At 37.5% G+C, this 27,310-nt stretch overlaps 1 protein-coding gene across 1 annotated transcript in view; it reads left to right on the plus strand.

Annotated features, from left to right (window-relative positions):
• LOC114031535 (fibronectin type III domain-containing protein 1-like) overlaps window positions 1-20,894 on the plus strand; it is a 121,883-nt gene extending 100,989 nt beyond the window's left edge. Inside the window, exons 17-23 of the mRNA XM_027846670.1 lie at window positions 2,276-2,506; window positions 4,800-4,908; window positions 13,220-13,299; window positions 15,502-15,531; window positions 18,168-18,329; window positions 18,888-19,010; window positions 19,973-20,894. Of these exons, the coding sequence (XP_027702471.1) occupies window positions 2,276-2,506; window positions 4,800-4,908; window positions 13,220-13,299; window positions 15,502-15,531; window positions 18,168-18,329; window positions 18,888-19,010; window positions 19,973-20,088 (851 nt within the window). The 3' untranslated portion in view covers window positions 20,089-20,894. The remainder of the gene's footprint in view (window positions 1-2,275; window positions 2,507-4,799; window positions 4,909-13,219; window positions 13,300-15,501; window positions 15,532-18,167; window positions 18,330-18,887; window positions 19,011-19,972) is intronic.
• Window positions 20,895-27,310: the final 6,416 nt, after the last annotated feature.

Here is a 27,310-nt window from a genome sequence, read left to right on the forward strand (position 1 = left end):
TCATTTACTGCCATTTGCTCGATGGAGTCACTAGTAGTTATTAATTGAGAATAGCAGCGCAAAATCTTTGAATTTATAAATTCATAGCATTATAAATTTAAAGTTAAAAGTGACCCTAGCAGCACTCTGAGGAGATTGTCACCTGGCCAGGGTCACAGGGTTGATAAATATCACCAGAGTGGAGTCTAATGACTTCAGAGTCATAGTTCTCGGGTCAGCTAGGCGGCTCAGTGAATAGAGCTCTGGTCTTGGAGTCAGGAGGACCTGAGTTCAAATCCAGCTTTAGACACTTAACACTTATTAGCTGTGTGACCCTAGGCAAGTCACTTAACCCCTATTGCCTCACCAAAAAAAAAAAAAAGGGCAAAAAAGCAGAGTCATAGCTGTTTCCAAATATATCATGATATTACTTGTTAATTCTCCACCTCTTTAGAGCCTCAAAGATTGGAACCTCTCTTTGGGGAGGAAAAAAAAAGACAACAACCCTAAAAATAGAGAGTTTACACTTCCTATTGTAATGTAATTTGTTGCTGCTATCAGTCATTAAATCTCCCTAATGAACTAATTACTCACTAACTACTTTATCTTAGTTCATATATTACTAAGGAGAGAGAAGTGAACACCTTAGCTAAGATCATGCTTTTCTGTTTCCAAAACCAGTGTTCAGTGGTGAACTGAGGACAGCTTTGGCCATCCAAGACTGTTACTGCAGATCAAAACCACACTTCCTTGAATAGCAAGAATCTTAATTTGGCTTAACACTCCCGAGGAAAATTGTAATATTTTTCTCATTATTGCTCCAGCCCCACCAGATTTACTTAAAATGACTTCCTTTTCTCCCTAAACTTTCACAACAAAAATTGAAATCCACCGAGCACTATTATCTTACTCACTGAAGTCCTTCAGTACTAAAAGACTCTTTTGCCTGGATGTTTTCAGGGCATAATTAACTCCAAGAATGTTGTTGATTGGATTAATGAATTGTGTTTATTTCAAAAACTGGACAATAGAAAATAATTGAAAATGGAGTCAGGGAAAGTATGAATGCCATTCAATAGAGAAAACTTGCACTGAGAGAGGGAATCAGAAAGAAAGTAATTAGCAAGTAATATAATAGTAAATTCATAGGATGATGGATCTCAAGCTCAAAGGGACCTCAGAGACCACTTAATCTAACCTATCATTTTACAGATGAGGAAACTGACTCATTTCTTTTTCAAATCGGAACAGAATCGACTGTGTGAGAAATGGCAAAAATATTTTGGCCTAATCCTGCACTTGTTTTTAAATACTGAAATGACTATGCCTGCCTAGGTGATTAAGCAAAACATTACTTAACTGCTTTAAAATCTTTGAGAAATCTGTCAGATTTGGTAGAAACCACTATGTGTTTTGTGGTAATGATAAACTATCATGAAGATTTTAGGTAAATTGATCAATAACTGATCCATAAGAAGTTATTACACATAATTAGAAACATGTAAGATCCATCCTTCACTTTTGAGTATAATGACGGAACAAGAGGCTTCAGGAAGGGTACATTCTGTTCTGGCCAGAATCTTTGAAGGTCTTCCACGTTCAGATTGATATTCTTTGTGATGGGAAAATAGGCTATCTTTTGTCTCAATTCTTACCTAGCCCTTAGGTATCGAATAGGCATTGCCTCAGATAAACTGAGGCCTGAGAAAGACCTTAATTCAGAAAGGCCAAAGTCATCCACTGCATCCTGGGCCATCGTCCATCATGTTGGCTTTTGTCTTGCCACTGGATTTTGATGACTCTGGAGGAGAGAGTGAGGCTGATGATTTTGTGCAACTTTACCTCATTCAAATCCAGTCCAAGTGCAAGTCAAGACATCGCCCCATGAAGTCATCGGTCCTCTTTGAAAACAAAGGACTAACAACAATAACAACCAGGCTGGATGGAACATTGATCAGACACTGTGTGACAGTACCCAAGTAGATTTTTGTTTTATTTTTTGATGACCACACCAGAGATTTCATTCATACAGAAGCTTTGGTAAAAAGCTTCATTTATCAGTGCAGTTTGCCTCCTTCTCTTCACCTCATAATTTTAGAATTGCCTGGGGCACTAATAGCTTAAGTCATTTGCTCAGGGTCACACAGCCAGTAGATATCAAAGCCAGGACCTGAACCCAGATCTTCTTGATTCTAAGGCCAGCTCTTGATCCACTTTGCCATACTGCCTTCCCTGTGTTTATGGCAGACAAAGGCCTTCAGTCATCTGATTGTGTATCTTTTTTTATTAATTCCAGCTCCTTATGTGACCTATCTAAATAAAGATCCACTGGCTCCATGTTCTTTGACGGAAGCTCTGGACCACTTCCAAGTGGAAAGTTTGGATGAAATCATTCCCAGTGACCTGACAAAGAGTGACTTACCTCCTCAACACACTCCCCGAAACATCACGGTAGTGGCTGTGGAAGGATGCCACTCCTTCGTTATTGTTGACTGGGACAAATCCACTCAGGGTGATGTGGTTACAGGTGGGTTGAATGGACCTTGCTTGGTGTCTAGACCAGTGCTCTGTACTCAGGAATAGATTCTGAATGAATGAATGAGGGCAGGAAGGCAGAAGGCTTGTATAATAGGAGTGAAATACTAGAAAGGTCTCAGTTTAATACCCAAGTCATTTGAGCTTTTTTTAGTTTCTCTTATTACAGTTGTTTGTTATGAACAAATGCTTCAGGACCCCAAGCTTCTTGGCTGTTCTACAGGTTTCTGTCTTTGGTTCATGAAATCTTGGCCAAAATTCAATCTGAATCACAAAACCTCTTGCTAGGACTTAATTAAAAATTCTTGATTAATATTCTTTAGTGATTTTAGCCTATGATGCTCTTTCTTTGTTTTATCTGTACTTAGCTTAGGTATTAGGACTATATTTGTCTCATAAAGGAGCTATCATATAAATTCTTTAATAAGAGGATTGATACTTGGGCATCCCTTCCTCTGGACAGTTCCATACTGGACAATTTGTTCTTTCCTGGTATATGGGTATGGGATGGGGAAAGGGAGACAAGTAAAGTTTAAAATGATATCTTTTCTTTTTTGTTAGTGCTATTGATAAAACCTCTCAAACTTTAAAATTTAAAATTTGCTGTTTATTTCTAATTTTAGCTCTCAAAAAAGAAAAGAAAATTTCCAGAAGGATCCAGGATAATAATTCGATTCTGGGATTTATACACTTGCCCACAGAACATCATTTGTGATCCTTGAAAAAAGGCCAAACTTTCTAAGAACTGCTGAGTCAGGGTAGAGAGTCTAAATCCCACAGGGATATATGGCCTGGAGAAGAGAAGACTTGCCAGGGTGGGAAGGACATGATAGCTGTCTTCAAGCATTTGAAGATATGGAATAGGGATTAGAATTGTTTTGCTTGGCCCCAGATGGTGGAACTTAGAGCAATGAGTGAAAGTTGCAGGAAGACAGATTTAGCATCTTTGTACGGAAAATAACAATTATCCAACAGGGGAGTGGACTCCATTGAGACGTGATAGGTTCTGCCTCACTCCAGGGTCTTCCAATGAAGGCTGTATGACCACTTGTTGGGGGATATTGTAGAAAGAATTCTGAGTAAGGCACATAATCTACTAGTTGGCCTCTCTTTTAGCTCTTAGATTCTGTGATTCTCTGATGATGGAAAAAGCATAATACATGAAACTTGATTTTTAACCCTGACGTAGTCATTATCTGTGTGTGTGACTTTGGGTATATCCTTTTTAACTCTGTGGACTGCAGACTCAGTTTGAGTTCTTAAATATTTGCTGACACATATGTCTTTGAGGTCCCTAATTTTTGTTTTTTATTTCCAAATAAATTAATGGATCTGTATACGCTTGGGCACTAGACGTTTCACTCTGGACTGACTGTTGGACCTGGAAAGCTGTAGGTTGGGACAATAGGGAACAGTACTATGGTACCGACCAAACCATCTAAAACCATCTCTAGAGTTTTTGCTGTTGGCATTTAAGATTATGGATCTAAAAGTGGAAGGGACCTCATAGGTGACATCTGGGCTGAATCATAGAAGCCTCTAACAAGCTGTAAAGAGTGTATATTAGATGTAGGGAAAAGAGCACAGCTCTGGGTTAAAGTCCCGGCTATGTGACCTCAGAAGAGCTACATGAACTGATGCAGAGTGAAGTAAACAGAGCAAATATATACAATAACTACAACAGTGTAAATGGAAAGAACCACTGCATACAAAAAAATCAAAAGTAAATGTAACAAAATTCTAAATATTAAGCATGACTTGAATTAAGAAAGATGAGAAGACACCCCTCAGCCCACCCTTTTGCAGAGGTGGAAGGTTCACAGGTGTTACACATTGCACATGTTTTTCGAAGTTTTTCAATGTATCAATCAATTACGCTGATTTATTTTCCTCTTTGAAAAATATTCTTTGTTATAGGAGATGGCTCTTTGGGATGGTCTAGGGGAAGGATACTGGGAATAGCTATGATGATATAAGAAACAGGACATCAATCAAAACTTATTTTTTTTAAAAAAAACAAACCTATAGATAGTAAAGATTTGAACAGAAGTCATTCTCTGACTGCAGAGGTTCTTTCCACAGTACCACGCAGGCCTCTGATATTTCTTTCTTTGTCACAAAAATATCATTTTGGTAGAAAGCCACCATCTCAAAACCAAAGCAAAATGAAGCTCCTGCTGGCTTCGTGGCTGGATATAGGATCTTGTCCCATTGGCTTAGCAAAGCCTCAGATTGTGATTAACATCATTGTGATTGATCAGCTTTTTCCTTCTTTCGTTTCATAGGTTACTTGGTTTATAGTGCATCTTATGAAGATTTCATCAGGAACAAGTGGTCCACCCAGAGTTCAGGGGTTACTCATTTACCTATTGAGAACCTCAAACCAAATACAAGGTATGACAATGCTAGTCACACAATACAACAAAGAGTAAGATGATGCTATTTGCATGGTCAATTATCTGTCACACTAATGTCACAAGCATTAGATAAAGAATCTTTTAAGTTAAGGAGCATTTAGATGGAAACTGAAGCTAATGCTGTTCTTTTATTTGTATTTTCATACTTAGCTTTCCAAATGTGAACTAAATAATTACTATCAATTGAGTTCAGTGGGTTAAAAAGGAAGGAATGGATTGTTTTTAGAATACCCCTGAAATTATAGTGGTATTGGGCAGCCAAAACTCTACCCTCATTCATAAAAATGAACTCATTGAAGTAGTCATTTTACATACATTTTGAACAATCGATGTTAAAGTTTTGATTTTTCTCTGATTTATAAGATCATAGTATAGTAGAGCAAGCGTTGGAAGGGACCTCAGAAGTCATCCAGTTCAGCATCCTCATTGTACAGCTGAGGAAACTGAAGGCGAAGAAGAATAAGTGATTTGCTCAATGTAACACAGTTGATAAACAGCTGAGCTTGAATTTTAACTCAGCTCTTTTGACTCTTGGGGCAGCTAGGTAGGGTAGTGGATAGAGTGCCAGACCTGGGGTCAAGAAGACTCATCTTCCTGATTTCAAATCTGGTCTCAGCCGCTTATTAGCAGTGTGACCCTGGGCAAGTCACTTCACCCTGTTTGCCTCAGTTTTCTCATCTGTAAAATGAACTAGACAAGGAAATGTCAAACCACTCCAGTATCTTCCAAGAAAAATCCAAATGGGGTCACAAAGACTGTTAAACAACAACAACTACTACTACTACTTGTAACTCTAAGTTAAATATGCTTTCCACTTTTTGAAGTGCAAAAATTGAATCCTTTCCCATGTATTTGGAAGTTTTAGGTATGTCTTCCAAGTCCTGGACTTTGAAAATGGTGGAATTATCTTTCTGACACTAATAAATTATCATGTCATCTTGCATAAACTGGAGAGAAACATTTTACTTCCTGCCTTTCTGCCAACAGTTGTTTCCCCTCAAAAAGTGAAATCTGTTCACTGATTGACCACAGCTGCATTCAGAGGGACAAGTGGGGTGACTAGAACACAAATCCCATCAGGAAGTCAGCTTCTCCAGCCATGTGATGAGGAAGATGAATGGGAGTTAGAGCATTTACACAAGCCCAAGACAGGGCCTTTTACACTTTGTAGGGGATATATATTACTATATAGGAGGAACATGACAAAAGGACAGGCACAGGAGAGTTAACTGATTTTCCAGGTAAGGCTAGGTAGCCATGTGACAGCAGCAGAGACTGAAGGGAGTCTGAAGGGCAGCAGCAGCAGCAGCATGGAAGATACTTATTTGCTGAAGTATTGTTGGAAGAAGGTAGATTTTTTTGAGTCTGTCTCATGCAGTTGACGGGTCTCAGCTGACTTTCATTAAAAAAATGAACTTAGGAGCATCTCCCGCATGTTAGCAAAATACACCCTCAAAATAAGTGGGACAAAATACTAAATTTGAGCACTATTAGGGGTATAACTATAATGAGAATTTTTTAAACAAACCAACCAGAATTTATATATCCAAATAAACATGATCATTTAAGTTGTCACCTTGGGAAACCATAAGCATACTCCAGTTTTCCTGACTTTATTCAAAATTATTTTAGAATTACTTTCAAAATATCTTCAGAAAGACACACATACATACACCATTAGTCTTGTATTTTAATATGTGGGGAAGTCCCCATCACATATGGGAGCCCCTGAGTAACTAAATCAGGTTCAACGTACCCTAGGCGTCAGTATCCATTCAAAATCTTAGCTCATGAACCCTTGGCAATAAGTTTGCTCTTACTAGCCAGTCAGAAGACACAATTAATTCAAAACAAAGGTGCCTAATGAAACAATATTGCAAGAAAAGTAGCAATGGAACATTCTTCCTGTAAACCTGGAGGACATGCTCCCACAAATCCAATTCAATAAACATTCCTTAAGTACCTACTATGTGCCAGGCAGTGTGTTAAATGCTGGGGATACAATTAATAAAAAGAAAGACAGTCCCTGTCCTCAAAAAGCTTACAATCTAAAGGAAGAAATAATATGCAAAGGGGTGGGGAGGAACGAGATACCACAAGGTATGTGTGTGGACGCATCTTATTTTTTGGAGTTGAAACGAGAGAGCGCAGCAGGTGCAAAGTGGAGTAAGCTAAGAGAGTCCAGTTTCTAGCCTCTATAAAGGAAAGCATTGGGAAAAGTTTGGCACTCAGTACTCCACACCTCTAATCAAAGGGGAAAGGAGGCTGAGGGAGGTGGTTTCAATTAGGGCTTAAGTTAGCAGCATGGTGGTGAGTTTGGAAGTGATGAGCTTATCCTGGGTAGTTGTTGTTCAGACTTTTCAGTCATGGCTGACTCTTTGTGACTCCATTTGAGGTTTTCTTGGCAAAGATACTAGAGTGGTTTTCCATTTCCTTCTCCAGCTCGTTTTACAGATGAGGAAACTGAGGCAAACAGGGTTAAGTGACTTGCCCAGAGTCACACAGTGTCTGAGGCCAGATTTGAACTTGGAAAGAAGAGTCTTTCTGACTCTAGACCCAGTGCTCTATCATCTGTGCCATCTAGTTGCCCATCCTGGGCAGGGCAGTTTGTTCTATGGCGTTGAAACCAGACAAGGCAGCCAGCAGATGCAGAGTGGAATGAATTCTCTGCTGCTACCCACTAGTTGTTGCCTTTATTGTATGTTCTTGTTCTCTGCCTCTATGTCCACTCCTGCGTTTCTTTCCCTCTCCCTCTCTGCCTCTATGTCTTTCTCTATCTCTTGTCTCTCCTCCCAATCCTTCCACCACAAATATCAGTCCATTGAGTGTGTTACTCCACTAGAAATGTGGTTGTTTTGGGGCCTGGTTCCCTGCTCCCAGCATATGACCTTCAGTGCAGGTTCACTTGCCATCTATCTTAGCTCTGGTCTGCTTGGATATGGAAAATAGAAAATCTCTCCTTGATAAAGGTGGGCTAATAGTCCTTTCATTATAGATGGAGGCTATGAACTATCACATCTAGCAAACAAAATCCAGAGTGCCTCTAGGCTAAATAAAACTTTTCTTTTAAGTCCTGTTTCTAAGTCTGAGATCTGAGTACTTTGTTGCTGACAGCTATCTGATTCTGAGTTAGAAATTCCCAAGCTCCTTTCTGGCTTTACACACAAACGAATCTGAGTCAGAACAAAGGGTAAGCAAAGGAGGCAAGCTCATTAACTTGACCCACTTGGTCCTCATTCCAACCTTTATTATGTAGATAATATGCTAACAGCAAAATCCATTTCTTTGGTGACTATTTTGGGCAGCAAAACACCTCACTATCTCCCTTACTATTTTTCAGTAACACCTCCTTTTGACTTTAAATGGTGTCACATATTTTGTTGCAAATTGTTTTTGGCTTTTCCCAGAAATCAAATACGCCCTCAGAAGATGAAGATTTTTCACCATTTAGGGTGTTAAGAGGAATATACTATAGAGTCATACTGAAAGATGAAACATCAATATCTCTTTGTTGCAGGGGAGAGGCAGAGAGTATACATGTGGTTGAGAACTTTATGAAATATTTGTTTTATTTGATAGAAGAAAGTGTGGCACATGGTTTTAAAAATAGGAACAAACACTTTTGCATCATTTCACATGGCTTTTCATCTCAGCATTTTAAATTTATGTTGCCATGTTAAGCAAAATCAGAAATGAAATATATAGTTGCTTAATTTGTATCTGGAATATGTGAGCTTTGTGGTAGGCTAGAAACATGGGGTACAAGGGAAAGGTTTATCTTGAGTACTAACTCGGCTTCAATGGCAAAACAATATAAAGAAAGAAGTTGGAGTGGTTTATTTTAGAATATTAGTCATCTCTTTTCACATATCCTTAGTTATATAGCATCAATTCCTTTCCACTGGGGCTAAGGGATTGTTATTAAGTTGGCTTTAACTTTGGGTTTTACAGTCATTTCTTTAAAATTCCACATTTAGGATTGGCTTTGTAAAGAAACTATTCAGCAGAGATATCTTTAACAGCCTTTGTGCATATTTATGTGGGTTTCTTATTTTTTTAATTTTTTTAAAAAAATACTAGGTTAGCATGGATTGTTATCATTTGTGTATGCCAAATCCACAGCTCAAACTGACTGCATATTTTTGCCTTAAATAACTCCATAACCATTGAATAAAAGTATGCATAATTCGGAAAATGCAAACTGCTTGGATGATCCAAACCTAGGAAACCCATGTGTTCTCAATTGTGCATGTGTATGTTTCTCCTTAAGTGAATAAAAGACTTTTCTTAAATGAGATGTGAATGACTTTATTGAGAGTTTTGAAAGGAAAACAATTGTACTGTCAAATAGACTTTTCTTTTCTCTCTGTTTAATCATAGTGAAATTAAGAAATCTCTGTAGTGCATGAGTAGGGAGAGACATAGTGGTACTCAGCTATATAGAATTATGACTTGGTCACAGAACTATTTCTGTTGTCTAAATACATATAATTTGACTTTCTTTTTATTTACCAGTTTCAAGTTTGATTTTTGGTTTGTCCTAGAGTTAATTAGGGCAGCTAGGTGGCATCATGGATAGAGTGCCGGGTCTGGAGTCAGGAAGACTCATCTTTCTGAATTCAAATGTGGCCTCAAATACTTACTAGCTATGTAACCCTGGTCAAGTCACTGTTTGCCTCAATTTCCCCATCTGTAAAATGAGCCAAAGAAGGAAATGGCAAACCACTCCACTATCTTTGCCAAGAAAACCCAGAGAGTCATGAAGAGTCAGACACAATTGAAACAACTGAACAACAATAACAAAGAGTTAAAGTATAGGCTTAGATTCATTAGTTTTCCAAACTAACCAGAATGAGAGTAAATACCAGTTTGGTGGTTATATCATGAAAATCAAACATGACTGCAATTCCTATGGTGTTTTACAAGATGGCAGTTTAATTAGAAGGTGAAGAAAGCCACCCCATATCATTCTGAAATATGGTGAGGCCTCTACAATTCTCTGGTGAGGGCCAGAAATATGTTCTCCTGTGAGCTTTACAGAATGGTTAAAGGCTTACTACTGACAGATATCTTTAACTCTTTTCGCCATCTGGGGCCCAGCTCCCTCCCAACTTCTCACAAATGGCCTGTTTACTAGTGAGGATTTAGGGTCTGGAATGCCAGCAGAGTGAAAAAGTAGAAATGGAAGAACAGGGGTAAAGTGGGTTATGGTTGCTATGTGATGTTTCTAGTTATGATGTTGTTGTTTTAACCTGAGAGGCAGAATAGAGGCTGATCTTGAAATCAAGTAAATCTGAATTTAATTCTTTACTCTGACATTTGTTACATGTGACCATGGGCAAGTCACTTAACCAACCTTTGAGTGCCCTGGGCAACTCTTTTAGACTTTAATGTATGTGTTAGACTTTAAAGTTCACATGTGTAGAGAGTTTCCAAAGTGCAGGTTCTCAACACCTTATTACATCTCTAGACAAAAAAATAACAACAACAAAAACAAACAAAAAAAACCCAACAAAATAAAACAAAAATCCTAGTATTATTTTCCAAGAACATGTTATATTCTACTACATGAAAGGGTAGACCCCCAATCCTCTTGGCTGACCAGCCTCTTTCTGTATGAGGTGGCTCAAATAGTGTACTTACTAACTTGCTCTAAGGTCCAAGTCAGAATATGATCCCAAAGCTATGCTGATTTCTCCAGTCTGTTTCCACATCTCCTTTCTTGGGATGGCTTGTCCTTCTTTCAAGTTCCAGAAATTTAGGCCATGTCACAGGGAAATTTAAGCCATCCACTCTCAGACTTTCAAGCCAGCCATTCTCCCAATGGCCTTCAAATATTATTATAATGTTAGTTCCACTTAGGAAGCCAACTTTTGTGACTTTCTCACCCTTAGTCCTGCCTACAAATGGGTCATATGAGTTGAGTCATTTCTGAATTGAAATCCTTCTTTTCGTATAAACTTTAATGGCAGAAATCAAGATATGATTCAAATGAGATATTTCTTTATGAAAAGAAATTTAAATGACTTATAGTGGTGACGGCATGAATTCTTAAAATTAAATTTGTTTTCATTGTTAGCTAGGCAAATTTATAAAGCAACTATGAAGTTCTTTTTTAAAAAATCATTATATATATGTACATGTACATACATATATACACATATAGGTATATATGTGTGTGTGTATGTATATATATATACACATACATACATATATATACACATACATACATATATTATATATTTTATATATATATATATATGTAATACAACACAAAGAAATTCCTGACTTATGTTAAGGAAAATTTGCAGAGAAGTGACCAATTTGCAAATTCAATTCACTAACATTTTTCTGGCATCTATTATATGCCAGGAAATGTGCTGGGCACATTTAATTTTAGAAGGGCAAAAGAGCCCACCCAAATGTTATCTGTCTCTCTAGGAGAACTGAGAAGGGGATAAAATTAATAAGTATTACTTGCTTTGGTCCTAGGGAGGTACCATTTCTACAGTGGTATTTCCTTGAAAATTGGCTGTGATGTGTAACTCTCACAGAAATAGAAAGGAGCGTGTGTGGGGTGGAGGAAGGTAGAATTTACCTCCCCCAGTATTTCTGATAAGCAGAATTAAGCCTGAAACAAATTGACAGAAATTATTCTTTCTCAACTTACTCTCCAATTTTAGATTTGGCCAGTTATGAGAGCATTAAATGAAAAAATAAATGTAAATCAGATTATACTTAGATTTTATATGCCTATTACATTTCTGCAACTGAATTAGCCCTTTCCCTTAGGCCTTTTGAAGAAGTTAAGAAGATCATGGGAGCATTTCTGCCCCCCACCCCCACCCTATGTCCCTTCCCCTACAATATAGACATCCCTCAAAGATATTTTAATAATTCAGGACAAGTTTGCAAGACAAGTAGCCAGAGTATTTCTCTTATCTTTCTACCCCTTCCATACAAATCACTTCTGAGGAAAGAAGCTTCTTTGACCAGTCACATAGCATTGTTGAGTCTTAGCATAAAGGAAATTTAGAGATAATCTCACTCAACCCTCCTATATTAAAGATGATTGAAGTCTGGGAAGAAGTGACACACAATTAGTTAATGGCTGAGTTGGGACCAGACACAGTTTACTAGACTTCCAGGCTATTGTCAGTCCTCCACTCAATGCCCCCCAACTATACCATGCTGTCTTCATTTTCTTCTTGATGAGAGAAATTAATCATTATTTCTCCCTCAATAAAATATTTCATATCCAATCTAAACTGCCCCTTGCAGTATTTTCGTCTATTTCTGCCCATGGTTAAAGCAAACCTCTCTTTATCTTAATCCATTAAATGGTCGCTCACATATTTGCTTATATTGCTAAGTTACCCTGGAACCTTATGCTTTTCATGCTTAGCAGAGTTGGAACTAGGGGATAGAGAAGATAGATAGTTGCCTAGGGCACTATACATGTGAGGATACAACTGGGAACATTATTCGTATTACAGTTTACAATTACACCTATTTTTAATACTAGAAAATTCTACTCTCTGTGGCACATGCGTATTAATTTTTTTAATAAATCAAGTGTTAGAGTAAAGGCTGAAATTCTGTGGCAACATAGCAGCACTTCATAAATGTTTTTGGGTTGAAATAGGATACAATTTTCAAATGGTAAGGTTCAGAGCAGGGAGAGGGACATACAAATGCCTTGTTCCAACCCTGTTGTGCATCCATCATAGGCTTTCATCATAGGCCTTCTTTTTCCACATCTTTAATCATTTTGTATCTCTCCTCTAACCCTCTCCAAGTTCTTTGCATCTTTCTTTGGTTGTGGAACTCAACCACTATTGAGTGCAAGTCAGAATTTGCTCATGGAAGGGTTGTAGTTAAGAATTTTGACTTGAGGAAGCCAACTCAACTCAGAAAACATATATCTTAAGTAACTCATGTAACATCTGGCTCTGGAAATAATGTACTCCCTCCAAATAATTACAGAATCATAGAATTTTAGAACTAGAAGTGACCTTAATATACTTGTCTGTTTTTCTTCTCTGATTTCTTTTTGTCATACCTTCATTCATTAACAATTGCTTTTGTAACAATTAGTCACATTTATGTTGGAGTATGTGTTAGCTATATTATTTTTCAAAATAGTTTGAAAACAATTTTAAGAGAATCACAACATCAGTAGTATTTACCACTGGCAAGTGACTCCTATTTTTAATATAAGTATTTGGTATGCTTAGATTATAAATACTGCTCAGCAAATAAAGTGAAATAAAATTTTTGTATTTCAGGTATTATTTTAAAGTACAAGCAAAAAATCCCTATGGTTATGGACCTATCAGTCCTTCAGTCTCTTTTGTTACAGAATCAGGTATGTATTATCATATATTTTGGGTTTCTTTTCTCTTTTTAAAAAATAATTTTTTGATATAATGTTTTTAAATCACCTGCATTTCCCAATGTAGCCATCTACTTTCTCCCTTTTTCTTCTTTTTCTCCTCTCAGATAGCCAAGTTTTATTTTAAAAAAAGGGGGGGAGAGCTTCACTAAAAAAATCTACCGTTATTTTCGGTGTTCTACTATAGTCCTCTACTTTTGCAAAGAACAGACAGAAATGGCTTCTCATATTTCTTATTTAGAGTCAGATTTGATTATTTCACAGTATTCAGTTTTCTATTATTTTGTTGTTCTTTCCATTTACATTGTTGTAGTCATTGTGCATGTTATTTTCCTGGTCTTGCTTATTTCACTTTGCATGAGTTAATATAAGCCTCCCTATATTTCTCTGTATGTATCATATTCATTTTTTCTTACAGTACAGTCATATTTCATTACATTCATTGTACCACAACTTGATTAACTATGGCCCCAATCAATGGGAATGATCAAATATATAACCAGATGGGCAAAATCAGTATTTTTCTGTGTTAAAAAAAAGAATCCCTCATAATAAGTACAATTAAGTGAGAAACAAAACAAGAAAGGTACTAGCCTTAGCAAAACCACTTCTGATTTTTCTCTTTTGAAAATAATTAAGTGTTTTTTCCGTAGTAGAGAAATCTATTTTTCAACAGTATGGGAACAAGTTTGAAAGTATCTGTGAAAGATTTAGTTACAAAGTTTAAAAATTTGTTTCTAATTTTGAACAGCTGAAGAGTATAAAAGTAATTTGGTTTGAGGCACCCAATACACAATTGTTCACTCAAAAGTAAATTTTATCTTCTTTACAAAAACAAAACAAAAATATAACAACTGACCAGAATTTGCCTGGATTTACTTAACGTTAGTAGTGCAATTAAGATATTATTTAAGCTGAAAATGTACAAAATGAGCTATTTTTTTCCAATTGGCTCAAGTTACTTGGGGTAGCATCCTTAACCTTTGCAGATATTGACGTAGAGCATAACCATGTGCTAGCCATCCCTGTCAAAGACACAATACTGGATAGATTATGCCTGGCTCTAGCCCAGTAAATCAGTTCTCACCATTGTTTTCTTAACAAATGTTCTTCATTCTGCAACAAGATGGATTTCTAAGGCAGCTGTAGTACTCTACCACACGTGTGGCTGCATGACACGCACAAGTAAGAGAATGGTGAATAACTAAGTCTCCAGCAAAAATAGTACCTCCGTCAGGCGGTTTTGTGTAGTTAGCTCACTACCTAATTGCAGACTCATCACAAAAGATTTGTCACTGAGAGATCATTTCTTCAAGCTAGTGAAATAAAAGTGAACTAAATCAAAACTTAAACCGGTGAAATATCTCAGGGAAGAACTTTGGCCTCAGAAATGTTTTCACACGCTTCATTTTAACAATTTCTAGCGAAATCATTTCCATTTGTAAATGGGGAAGATGAAGAGAAGATGTTACTCATCAGAATTCTTAAAAAGTTGGCAAATTATCTGAGGATAAAATCTCTGGATATAAGGTAGAGATTTGGCCTTTATTAGGTTAACTGATCTAAGATCACCCCAAAAGCCAGGCAATTCAAAATTAACAATCTAGTAAACGAAAGTCTAAAAATCTACATTGGTGTTTGGGTAGTGCTACAAATGTTAGGTTTAGGGCCCTAAAGTAAGACGTTTTGAAAAACAGCCTCCTAAGAAACACCCTCTCCATGAACCTTCTTCCTTTTCCTGACTCCAAGCCATTGCATCAGCTTCTGTGGTGGTAGTTATGCCTTAACCCCAGTCTCACAGGCCTGAATTGTCTAGTTGGACTATATATAAATCAAATCAATCCTTTTGTATCATCATATGCAATAACATAAATTTCAGGAAACAACAGAATTTCTTTATTATTAACAAGGTTGTGAATTTTTAAAAGCGCACTGCTCTCAGATAGATGATTTGGATATAAATATTGTGGAAAACCTTTGAGATCTACCAAATAATCTGCATTTTCCTTTTCTACTTTTCTACGGAGTTTGCATTTTATGGCTTGGTTAGTCTAAGCAGACTCCATGTAATGCAATATAGCTTGAAGAATAGCAAATACATCCTGTCATGTGGACAGTAAATAGATGAAGTAAGACAATTCAATAAACTCTATTTTTTTTTTTGCTTTCTTATAGACAATCCATTGCTTGTTGTAAGACCTCCAGGTAAGTTGCATTCCATGACAGTTGTCCTAAAGATATGCCTTTGATTAAATTGAATTTGGAAATTTTTAGATATTTTCTTATATCACTCTAACATGTGATTAATAGGACAATGCTAAATTTCCATCCAACATGTTCTAGATGATCCAATAGTTAAATTTCAGCCCACCTTCTCAACTAGAGAAAAGAAATGATACAGGAATTCCCAGTAGTGGTAGCTGCTGGAGAAAGAAGATCCAGCCATTTGAAGACCCACATCTAGGAGAAGAGGTTCTGATTATATTAAGCTTTTTGTATTCAACATTTCAGTTCCATGAGCGTTTTTTGATTAAGCTTTGACTATATCATACCACGTTCTGCTTTCTTTTCAAACAAGTCAATTAGCTCATGTTGCTAGAAGTCAAAGTCAGTTTTATGAGTCAACCTCTGAAGAGGGGCATCAGGTAATCTTCCTTACCCTCAAAAGACTAACCCCCTCCCCCAGTTGTCATTCTTCCATAGTTTACTTTCTTGGGGTCTAAATTGCTTTCAAATTTCCTGGAGTCCATTGTTAAAATATATATGCTCCTAAGAAATATTGACCCATCTCATCAGAGAGCAACCTCCTGGGAAATAGACCCCTGGGGCAAAGGGAGGGGAGCCATCATGCTGAATCTAATACGATGAAAATTAACAGGAACACATATGGGTTAAAAAAAGTCAACTTCAGAAATACAAGACAGGGGCTGAATAGCAATTTATCTGAAAAAAGTTATGAGGATTTTAGTGGACTGTGTCAACTGTATGAGAGGACAGCCAAAAAAAACTAACACAATATTAGGCTACATTGAGACTACAATAAGGATTAGCCTTGCAAAAGTCCTGGTCAGACTTGAATATTGAGTTCTGTTTTCATTACCATGTTTAAATAAAAGAATTAATAACAACAACAATAGTAACTAGCATTTATATACTTAGCACTTACTTTGTGCCAGGCGATATGTTAAAGGCCTTAACAAATATTGTCTTATTTGATCCTCACAACAACCTTAGGAGGTAGGTGTTATTATTATCCTCATTGAGAAACTGAGACAAACAGACAGTAAGTGACTTGCCTAGAGTCACATAGCTAGCAAGCATCTGAGGGTGGATTTGAACTCAGTTCTTCCTGACTCTGGCCCCAGTAATCTATGGCTCTACTGTGTTAACAAGCTGCCCCACTGATTAGCTGGATAGTGAGTATCCAGAGAAGGGTGACCAGTAGGGGAAGGTCCTTCACATTATAGCATGTGCAGAGTAGTTGGAGAAAGCTGGAAATATTTAGCTTAGAGCTAAGAAGACTTAGGAAGAATGATGGCTGTCTTTAAAGATTTGAAGGGCATCCATATTGAAAAGTGACTAGACCTATTCTGTTTGATCTCAAATGGGCACAACAAAGAGCAATGGGAGGCAAATTCCCACTTGATGTAAGGAAATACTTCCTTATAATTGTTCAAAAGTAGAAACGGCTGCCTTGGAAAGTCTTAGGTTCCTCTGGAAATCTTTAAGCAGAGGCTGAATAACCACTGTCAGGTATGATGCAGAGAGGATTCTTGTTCAAGTAGACTAGATGACCTCTAGGGGTCTCTTCCAACTAGGAGATTTTGCAAAGGATTTCATAATAGGAAAGTTAGGACAACATCACAATTTTACCTGAGACCCAAGGCTGGGCTTCCATGGAAGTCATGCTCCAAAGGCTCTGGCAAAGAACAAAAGCTTTTGGTAGACGTCCATCCAAACTAGAAAGGTTCCAAGTATAATCACTAATGTACTGTGTATTGGTCCTCCTAGGACCAGTTTGGCTAAGTGCAAAGAGACTAATTACCATAAGGTTGGTCACCAGGTGATGGGTTTATTTGGCTACTCCAAGTCATAAAAAACACTTACTAAGTCATGAAAGAGTTGGGATCTCTGCTGGCAGAAGAACACCAATAAAATAACAAATCTTTTGAAGGAAGTATTTAATTGAATCCATATGGGTTCTGTTTTAAATGAAGGGCCTCATTTCCTTATTAACTTATATCCTGGTCAATGAAAGCAGGGAGGCATGGTAGAGAGAAAAGAATGCTAGATTTGGAATCAGTTGGAATCCTAGCTTTGTCAAGTACTACCTATGTGACCTTGATCAAGTCATTTAATTTTGTTGGGTCTCATTTTCTTCATTTTTAAAATGAAGGGTTTAGAGGAGATGACTTCCCAGGTTGCTACCAGCTCTAAATCTATGACTCAGTGCTGCCTAAATTGGTCAAATAAATTTCAGTCGCAAATTCATAGCTCCCGGTGGAAAAAAGTATGAGGGAATTTTTTTTTAAATTCAGAGAATAATTCGTAACTATAACTTACAGTTACAAAAAGATGACAGGTTACAATTTCATGAGGAATTATAAACATTTTGCACTGTTGTTCATCTTATTTTTTAGGCTAAGTGTTCTTTTAATGACAAACAATTTAATTGATACACAATCAGAGGGAACAGCTTCAAGACAATGTAAAATGGGAGTGGATTTTTGTTCTTGTTAAAAAAAAAGAGGAAGAATCAATTAGAGTGTCTTTAGGCCACCTGTGCTGTGAAATACTAAAACTGAGTCAGAAAGCCTTTTATCCCCTTTTGTGTTATCAAGGTGGGGAGCCCATCTGGATTCCATTTGCTTTCAAACGCGATCCTAGCTACACAGATTGCCATGGGAGACAATACGTGAAGCGAACGTGGTACAGAAAGTTTGTGGGAGTTGTTCTTTGTAATTCACTGAGGTACAAGATTTACCTCAGTGATAACCTGAAAGGTAAGGTCTCTGGGAGGGGTTTGCTATTGATGGACACCTAATGAAACCATTTGGATTTTTTAATGTGCTGACTCAACATTATCAATGTTATCTTGACTGTACCTTGGCCCTGACTTAAGTACAGTGCAGCAAAGGATATGCTGCTTGCTAGGAATGTATCATATTGGGAGAATCCCCTTCCCTTTTCTCCCCAAGTGGCGTAGTAGAAAGAATAAGATAAAGGATCAGAAGGTAACAGTTTGTATCCAAACTCACCATTTCCCCCTGCCTTTCATTTCTATTATCTTTGTTGTGTGATAGAAAGTACTCTAGAATTTGGAGCCAGAAACACCCAAGCTCAAATATTTGCTCTGTCATGTACTACCTGCATGACCTTGGTAAATCACTTAACCTCTCTGGACCTCAGTTTGTTCATCTGTAAAATGGGAGGAATGGACTCATTGGCCTCTAAGGACCCCACCCACCCAGTTTTGATTATTAATCATCTTTTTTGTAAGCTACAAATGCTCATAATGAAGCAGCATGGCTGTGTTTTTATGGAGTGTCTGATCTTTTCAGATACCTTCTACAGCATTGGAGATAGTTGGGGGAGAGGTGAGGACCATTGCCAGTTTGTAGATTCACACCTGGATGGAAGAACAGGTCCTCAGTCATATGTAGATGCTCTGCCTACTGTTCAAGGTAAGATGAGTAATAGTCACATTTGTGTTTCCCAATTGGCACATAAGTGACTTTTTGCCTACAAAGTATCACTGGAGCTAGAGGGAAAGAGTAGAAGGAAGGCCTAAAGAGGGGTGTGGAATTCTTTATGACTGTGCTATTGGAGTGGCCAATTAAAGTATGTTCAGTGTTAGAGCATTTCAGGAAGCTTGTTTGGTTAAATAGAGGGCATCTGAACACTTCATCCAAAATCAAAGCAGTGCCAAACTAAGGGCTTGCTGTATGTACAACATTGCTACATTTTTTTCAGTATTGTACACATAAAATGTGGTCTCTGCCCTCAAAGAGCTTTCAGTCTGTCTAGAAAGAGAATACAAAAACACATGAAAAGTCAAATATCACTCAAACATCTAAAGGACTGTTCAAGACAGTAATGGAAAAAGATGTCACCCACCATGATGTGACTTATGCACGTGCTATTTGAATTGAGAGGAAGGACAGCACTTTATGCTGTGGTTGTCAGGGAAGGCTATATAGAGGAGGTGGGTTTTGAGATGAGTCTCTAAAGGGTGGGTGGTATATGACTAGGCAGAAAAAAGGTAGAAGAGACTCAGTGCTTTTAGGAAGGCAGGAACATAAGCAGGTGGGTGCTCAAATTGTGTTACAACTCAACGTTGTAAAGAAGTGGAGGACTGTATCAAACAAATTAGAGATTTTAAACTGTACTATTTCATTCATGGGGGAAGGGGAAAGAGACTCATTAAATACATGAGAATTCCGATTCCTTTATTGTATCGAGGAGGGATTGCTGGACATAATGATCATTGGGGTAATTACCAAATATGTATCTATCAGTGTCTCTCAGAAAGAAGGCTACTTCACATTTCTTTTTTCCCCCCTCAAATACTGATGTTGCATTCTTCTTTCATCTTCCTGCTTTCTCTCCTTTTATCTTATCTATTTCCCTTTCTTAACCATCCCAGGTTATCATCGCCAATATCGTCAGGAGCCTGTAGGATTTGGCCGAATTGGTTTTGGAACACCCTACTATTATGTGGGATGGTATGAGTGTGGTGTCTCCATTCCAGGAAAATGGTAACCCTATCACCACTGCAAGTCTAGCCCACACCTCTCAGACCTGTCAAACTACTTTTACCAGGAGACTATGAGGTCTTAGGAAGAAAATAAAGACAGTAGTAGAGAACCTCCTAAGTCCAGGTGCTCAGAAGACCTAAAGCCCAAATTCTATGCACTTCTCACACTTAAATCTGGAAGTCTGCTTCATTACTTGATCTGGGACTGAGAACAGGATTTGCATCTGATATTCAAATTCCACTTTGCTCCTCTGTTGTATGTGTGTGTGTGTGTTTTTTAAAAAGTCAACATACCCCCAAAGAAATAATAAATAAGCAACTGAAATGGATTGCACTTTTCCTCAGTGAGACTTTCAAACTTTACTAAGCACAAAATTTGGACGTTTCATGTATCTCAAAGGAACGACCTAAGCATGCTGTGCTTGCTTAATGGAATGCTAAATAATTTTCCATTGTTATTAATGGAATCTTCTGTAACTGGCAGAGTTTTAAGCTTCAGAGTTTTATTTTGTTTTTGTTTTCTTGCTATTCAGCAAAGCCGAGCTACTAAAAACACCCACCCAAGGCAACATAATCTACATAAGCCATGCTCTGTGAACTTGCTCCACTGCTGACTAATGCACCAAATCACATTGTAAATTCCCAAGGTATATATGTGTATGTGTATGTATGTATATATATATATATATATATGCATATATATGTGTATATGTATGTCTGCAAGAATATTACTTAGAATTGCTCATTTTTTCATGTCTTCTAGATAAATGTTTCTGAATTTTTGTGCAAAAGGTGCTGTTTATTGACAGGTTTTTTTTTTTTAAAAATGTTTCCATGGATATGTACTATGCATAATATAACAACTGTAAAAAGGATTGTTCCTTTTGCAAATACTGTTAACCATCACCAAGTCATCTACATGAGTACTATATCCATTAGTGTTTCAAAGAGTCATCTTGATTTCTGGCCCCAAACTAAATGTCTCAGTCCAGTTTTGTTTTCTTATATTTTCATTTTTGTTACGTCCCTCGATATTTAATTCTTGAACCTGAGGCTTTTTGTTGCTTTGTGCTACAGCATGAGTTCTTTTTAAAGATACACAAATAGTTCTTAACTTAAAAAAAAACCCATATACTTGTGAATGTGCTCATTCCATCAGCCTCTCTCACAGAGATCCGTTTAATGAAGACAGATTGCAGGAACATCCCACTGGAGACCTCTTTCCAGGTTGACATTGTTGCCTTAATGAATACTGTATCATTTCAGTCATTCAACTAGTTCAAAATCCACCTAATTATTCTACCATCAGAAAGGTTCCATCGTGCTGTGGACAGAGGGAAGCACTGTCCTGGAATCCCTAAGCTTTACCTTTATATACCACAGTGGTCTAAATATAACCCATACTTCCTCCTTTCCACATCTGGCTTGCATAAAACCTGAGTATAGCCTCTAATTAGTTATTTTCAATATATACCTATACACTTTCCCTTCAAAGGGATTCCACTGTAAGAGTGGAGCTATAATTGGGGGTAGCCAATTTGGAATCAATAGGATGAATTAATAGCCTAATAAACCCAAATACTTAAATAAAATAATCACCATTTTCATTATTAATGATTTGGATTATAGGGTCTCTGTAGATGAATATAATGAAATGAAACCTGGCACATCTAGAAGGTTTTAGCCTTGAAAGCAAAACTTTCTGGGGGAATTGGGGATCTGCAGCATCTATGTATTAAAGCTTAATAGTGACAATGAAACCCTAAAGAGCAACAAGAATAAAAATGGCTCACATCTACACAATGCCTCAAGGTTTACAAGGTTCATTGTATGAGTATGGTCTAATTGAATGGTCAATTTTTAATTGAATGACAAGGATTAAACCTCTGTGTCTTATTTTTTCCTGAAATGCTTTTTCCCTACTTCAATGTGAAGCAACAGTAAATAAGATGCAGTCTGGGAAAATAAGAGAGAACTACTACCTGGAAAAGGATGAGCTGATAGGATGTTCATATGACATTAACAATAAAATTTACTAACCCAAGGGAAAGACGTTTAAAGTTGCTTCTAGATCCTTATAAATATATGGGAAGGGAGTGATTTAAAAACTAAAAGTAGCTACAACAATGTCCAAAAGGAGCATTTCATTTAAAGAGATGAACGTTTAAATACCTTCAAGCATTTTACTTTACAATACCAAGACAAATGATAGAATTTTTAGGAAAACGAATTTTTCCTAACAAGCCCATAACATGATTCCTTTTAGATAAAAAACAAACAAACAAAAAAAAAACCTGTCCAGTTTGTTGGCATCCAGTAGTCTGATGCTGGAAAACATATGACCAGTGCTACAATGTCATGCTTATGTAGGTGTGTCTTTTGCTAGATCCTCTTGAGTGAATTGAGGAGGATTCAATGTAGATTTTTTGACAATATGTCCCAAGATACTTATAGGGATTTACACGTGACAAGATGAGTTCTGGACTGACCTCAGGTTCTTGCATTGGGTTGGAGTTTCCTTTGGTGAGGAGGCAGAAAGAACATGTAGGGGCAATGTTCTCAGTACAAATTCAGAAGTGAGGTGTTAATTTGGCCTTTTGAATACTCTAAGGACCTCAAATCCATGGGGATGACTTGGACCTGAAGGGTAAACTATCCACTTGCACTTGCCATTCATTCATTCATTCAACAAACACTCACAAAGCACTATATGTGTGTGTGTGTGTGTGTGTGTGTATAATATATATACACACATATATATGTAAAAATTCTGTGCTGGTGAATGAGGATACAAATCAGATATTATATAAATCCTGCTCTCAAAATATTTATTAATGGGAAGAAAAATAGGTAAAAATCACTGTGTCACAAGGCAGAATGAGATAAAGCACCAAAGAGATGTCCAGGCAAAGTGCTACGAGAAATCTGAGAAGGGAAAGGGAGAACAGTTATTTATGAAGCACCAGTGCTAAGGGCTTTACAGTTATTTGCACCGGGCCAGGCACAGTGCTAAGTGTTTTACAAGTTTTATCTCATTTGATTCTCACAACAACTCTGGGAGGTAGGTATTACTAATAGCCTCATTTTACAGTTGAGGAAATTGAGGCAGGCAGAGGTTAAGTCCAAGGTCACACGGTTACTGAGTGTCTAAGACCATTTTTGAATTAGGTCTTCCTGACTCCAGACCTGGTGTTCTATCCACTGTTTCATCTAGCTCCCATGAGATAAACACATGGGGGTGAATGGGTAAAAAGGGGGTTGTCAAAGATTTCACGAAGGAGGTTTTAGGTGTTGAAAGGCTGGCATGGCTTCAATACATGAAGGTAAGTGGGGGTTGGGGAGGGCAGAGGAGGGAGGCTATCAGAGCACGTGGGAATGGTATGAACAAAGGCTTGGAGGTGGGAATGGGGAACTGAGACTCCTTTTGGGGCCTTTCTATGCTCTTTTACCCAGACATCGTTTTCTTCAAATCTGAAGCAATTTGTGCCTTGGGGAAGGAAAAGTGAACAGTTGATGGATATTTAGTTTCTTGTCTTGAGAATTTAAGAAAACTTTTGTATGAAAGCTTCAAATTGCTGGTACTCTTAGACCAAACTGAATCCAAATACACAGAGACCATTTGACCAACCTTGTCTTCCAAAGGAATAAAAGTAATTATTCCATTACTACTGCATATCTGAGATCTGATCAATTTCAGGCCAAGGTGAATCCTGGAGTTGAAAAAAAAATTCTTTCCTGCAAAAGAATCAGGCAAATTAATAACCTGAACCATTAAAATCCAAGGATTACAGTGCTGAGCACCTCCTTTGCCTGGATACTCTCTTCTTTTCTATTTGTTTCTCCTCCTACCTTTCTTGTCATTTCATCCCAGTCTCCTTTTCTTGATCATCATCCACCACTTACGAATGCATCTCTGTCTTAGGCCCTCTTCTCTCACTACACTTTTTCTCTTGGTGATCTCATCATTTCCTCCTGGGTTTAACTATTATCTACATGAAGGTAACTTCTAGATCTAGAAATCCAGTCCTAATCTATCTGTTGGATTTCATATTGGACATTATCAGTGAGATATATCATAGATATCTCATTTAGTCAGTGATCAAGCATTTACTAAGCACTCATTTTGTCCTAGGTACTATTTGTTTGTCCTTCATTTTCAAAGAGGACCAATGACATCACAGGTTGATGTCTTGACTCGTGTGTGAATTAGATTTAAGTGAAACAGAGTTGTGCAAAGTTGTCAGCCTCACTTTCTGTTCTAGAGTCATTGAAATCCAGTGGCAATTCAAAAGTCAGGATGACAGGCAGTGGTCTAGAATGCATTAGTTGACCTTGATGTCTTTGATATCTGACCAAACTCCAAGAGCTCCACAGTGCCTGTTTAAACTGCCTTCATGGCCATTGGAACAGATTGTTCTCATCTGCCCATTCTGTTGGAGGAAGACTTCGCATACTTGGGGTAGACACCTCCAGTGGGTTTGTGGGCTGTTGGTTACCCTCAGCTTGCTTTAGTCTGTCTGCTGAGATAGTTTACTGGAATGTGGTCACTGTCCATGCTACAGCTTCTTGGGGCCACAAGTGAGAGTTGAATGCAAAATGGACACAAGAGGTTGATGAGCAGCCCTTGGCAAGCCTTCATGCCAGAAGCACTAGTCCTCTTTGAATAGCTCATACACCCCTCTAAGCACTAGGGATGTGAAGAAAGGCAAAAACATGATCTCTACCCTCATTGGAACTCAACATGTACAGAATAGGTCATATGACCACATGTTAGATATACTACAGAGGAGATTCATGCACAGGTTGGACTATATTGCCACTAGAAGTCATTCTAACTCTCATATTCTAAGGTTTACTTTCTGTTTGGATAGAATTAATGAGAAGTCACTGCAATCTCTTATTCCCTCCTCTGTGCCTCTTTCCTTTTCTCCTCCCACCACCTCTCTCCGCTCTGTCTCCCAAGTCTGACCTATACTGAGTTGTTTTACCCATAAACTATGAATCCCTTAGATTAACATGTCTGGGCTCAGGGAATGGTAAGAAGAGGAATACTGTCAAATTATTATATATCTGCTGAAGTCCCTTTCTGACTATCACCGCCTTGTGATAATCTTAGTCTTTGTTGGGGTGAGTTTTGAGATACTAGGGAACCTCTTTTTGGCTAAGTCTCTTGTAAGCATGGTGTTATCACAGCATGCTACAGTATTTAGGAAAGTTAATATCTTTCATTTATTTTTTGGCTAAAGAGACAGTTCTAGCTCTTACCCAGATGTATTTGCAATCTAACCCTTTTTTGCCATTTTCTTGCATTAACAATATGTCACAGTCATGACCCTCAGAGTAAGAAGATAAATGATCAGGAGACAAATCAGGTTAAAATGGGCTTAGTGATCTTAGACATGGGGGGAAATATAAAATAGTTGGGATATTAATGTTAATTTATTGGTGGAACTATGAACTGATCCAACCATTTTGGAGAGCAATCTGGAATTATGCCCAACTAGTTATTAAACTGCCTATACCCTTTGATCCAGCAATACCAATACTAGGTCTGTTTCCCAATATGATTAGGGAAAAAGGAAAAGAACATATATGTTCTAAAATATTTATAGCAGCTCTCTATATGGTGACAAATAACTAGAAATTGAGGGGGATGCCCATCAACTGGGGAATGGCTGAACAAGTTACAGTAAATGGAAACATTCAGCATTCCTATAACATGCTACAGGTTTTAGATGGTTCAAATCACTCCCTATAGAATGTATCCATTTTACAATTGAAGAAGAGAAATACATTTACCGAGAAATAAACTGACTTCTAGGCATGTAGCATGTCAAGACTAAGACAACAATTCTCAGTTTAGCTAATAATTCTTAGTTAAACTGTGGCAGTATCCAAGGAACACCAACTAAAAGTGAAGGCACATTTTGTTTTAAATCTCAATTTTAAATCTCTGTAAAACCTTTCAATTCATACGGTACAATAGCTAAAATTTCCAGTGTATCTTACTGTGATATCTTCACTATTTGGGTCTACCCAGTATAAGGTATTATTTTTTTCCTCTGTTTTTTATACTCTTGGGCTGTCATAGAGCAATCAAACCTTTTTCACGCTGAGGAAGCAAATGGATTTTACTTCCCCTCAGATTAAAGGAGGTTTGTGATCAATGTTATTTCAAATGTCAAAAAATAAAAGACTGGATTCATTCATTCATACCAATATATTTTTTCAAAGAAAAAAATAGATGCCTTCCTTTCATTTCTAGATTTCTATTCATAGAACTAGAAAACATCCTCCATATATGCTGGCTGTTATTTCTTCTTCTCTATTCTAGACCAAAAATGGGAATACTAATTAGCAGAACAGTTGCCTTTCAGAACCTGTTGATTGACAGTGCATGGATCAGAAAGAGAAGGGAGATTCTCAAAAGCACTGGGGAGGCAAATTTTCATAAAAATCTAAAGAATATGGGTGGTGATTTGGGAGATCCAAGAATCAGACCTTGGTTAGAGGGTGGAAAGAACTGAAGCAACATGGCCCTTCCCAAGAACTGTTGACTTATGGCAGTGGGGTAGCACCTGGAATAATAGCTAACATTTATGTGGGACTTTAAGGTTTACAAAGTTTTATTATCCCCATTTTAATATAAGAAAAGTAAGACTTAAAGAGGTTAAGTGATTTTACATATGTTAACTCATTTAATCCTCACAACAACTCTGGGAGGTAGGTATTATCATTATCATTATTATCATTATCCTCCATTTTACAGATGAGAAAACTGAGGCTGAGTAAGTGATTTGCCCAGGATGATGTGGTTAGTAAGTATTTAACGCAGGAATCAAATCCAGGTCTCCCTGACTCTAAGTTTAGCACTCTACCCTGTGCCCCTAGGCTCTGGGCTTGCTCTTATTGCATTCGCACACACATGTTATAATGTATTCATGAAGGTTAATTCCAATTTTGTGGTGGTTAAATTGAAGGGGGACCATATAATCCCAAGCCAAATCAAACTTGCAGCTGGGAACAAGGATGCCAAATTTCATTACTGCTCAAAATTGTTTGGAGATTAAGTTTAGTTTTAGTAAAGATTTAAAAAAATAACTTTACAAGTGGTCTTAACTATGAATCTAAATGCCTTCTTGTGGCTATAGGATAGAGCATGATATGTCAGGACATTTTTTTGTTGTTGTTGTTGGGAGGTATCTAGTGTTTCTTCTTTCCCATCCT

The sequence above is a fragment of the Vombatus ursinus genome, unplaced genomic scaffold, assembly GCF_900497805.2.
Source record: "Vombatus ursinus unplaced genomic scaffold, bare-nosed wombat genome assembly UNPS02015175.1, whole genome shotgun sequence".
NCBI classification, from domain to species: domain Eukaryota; kingdom Metazoa; phylum Chordata; class Mammalia; order Diprotodontia; family Vombatidae; genus Vombatus; species Vombatus ursinus.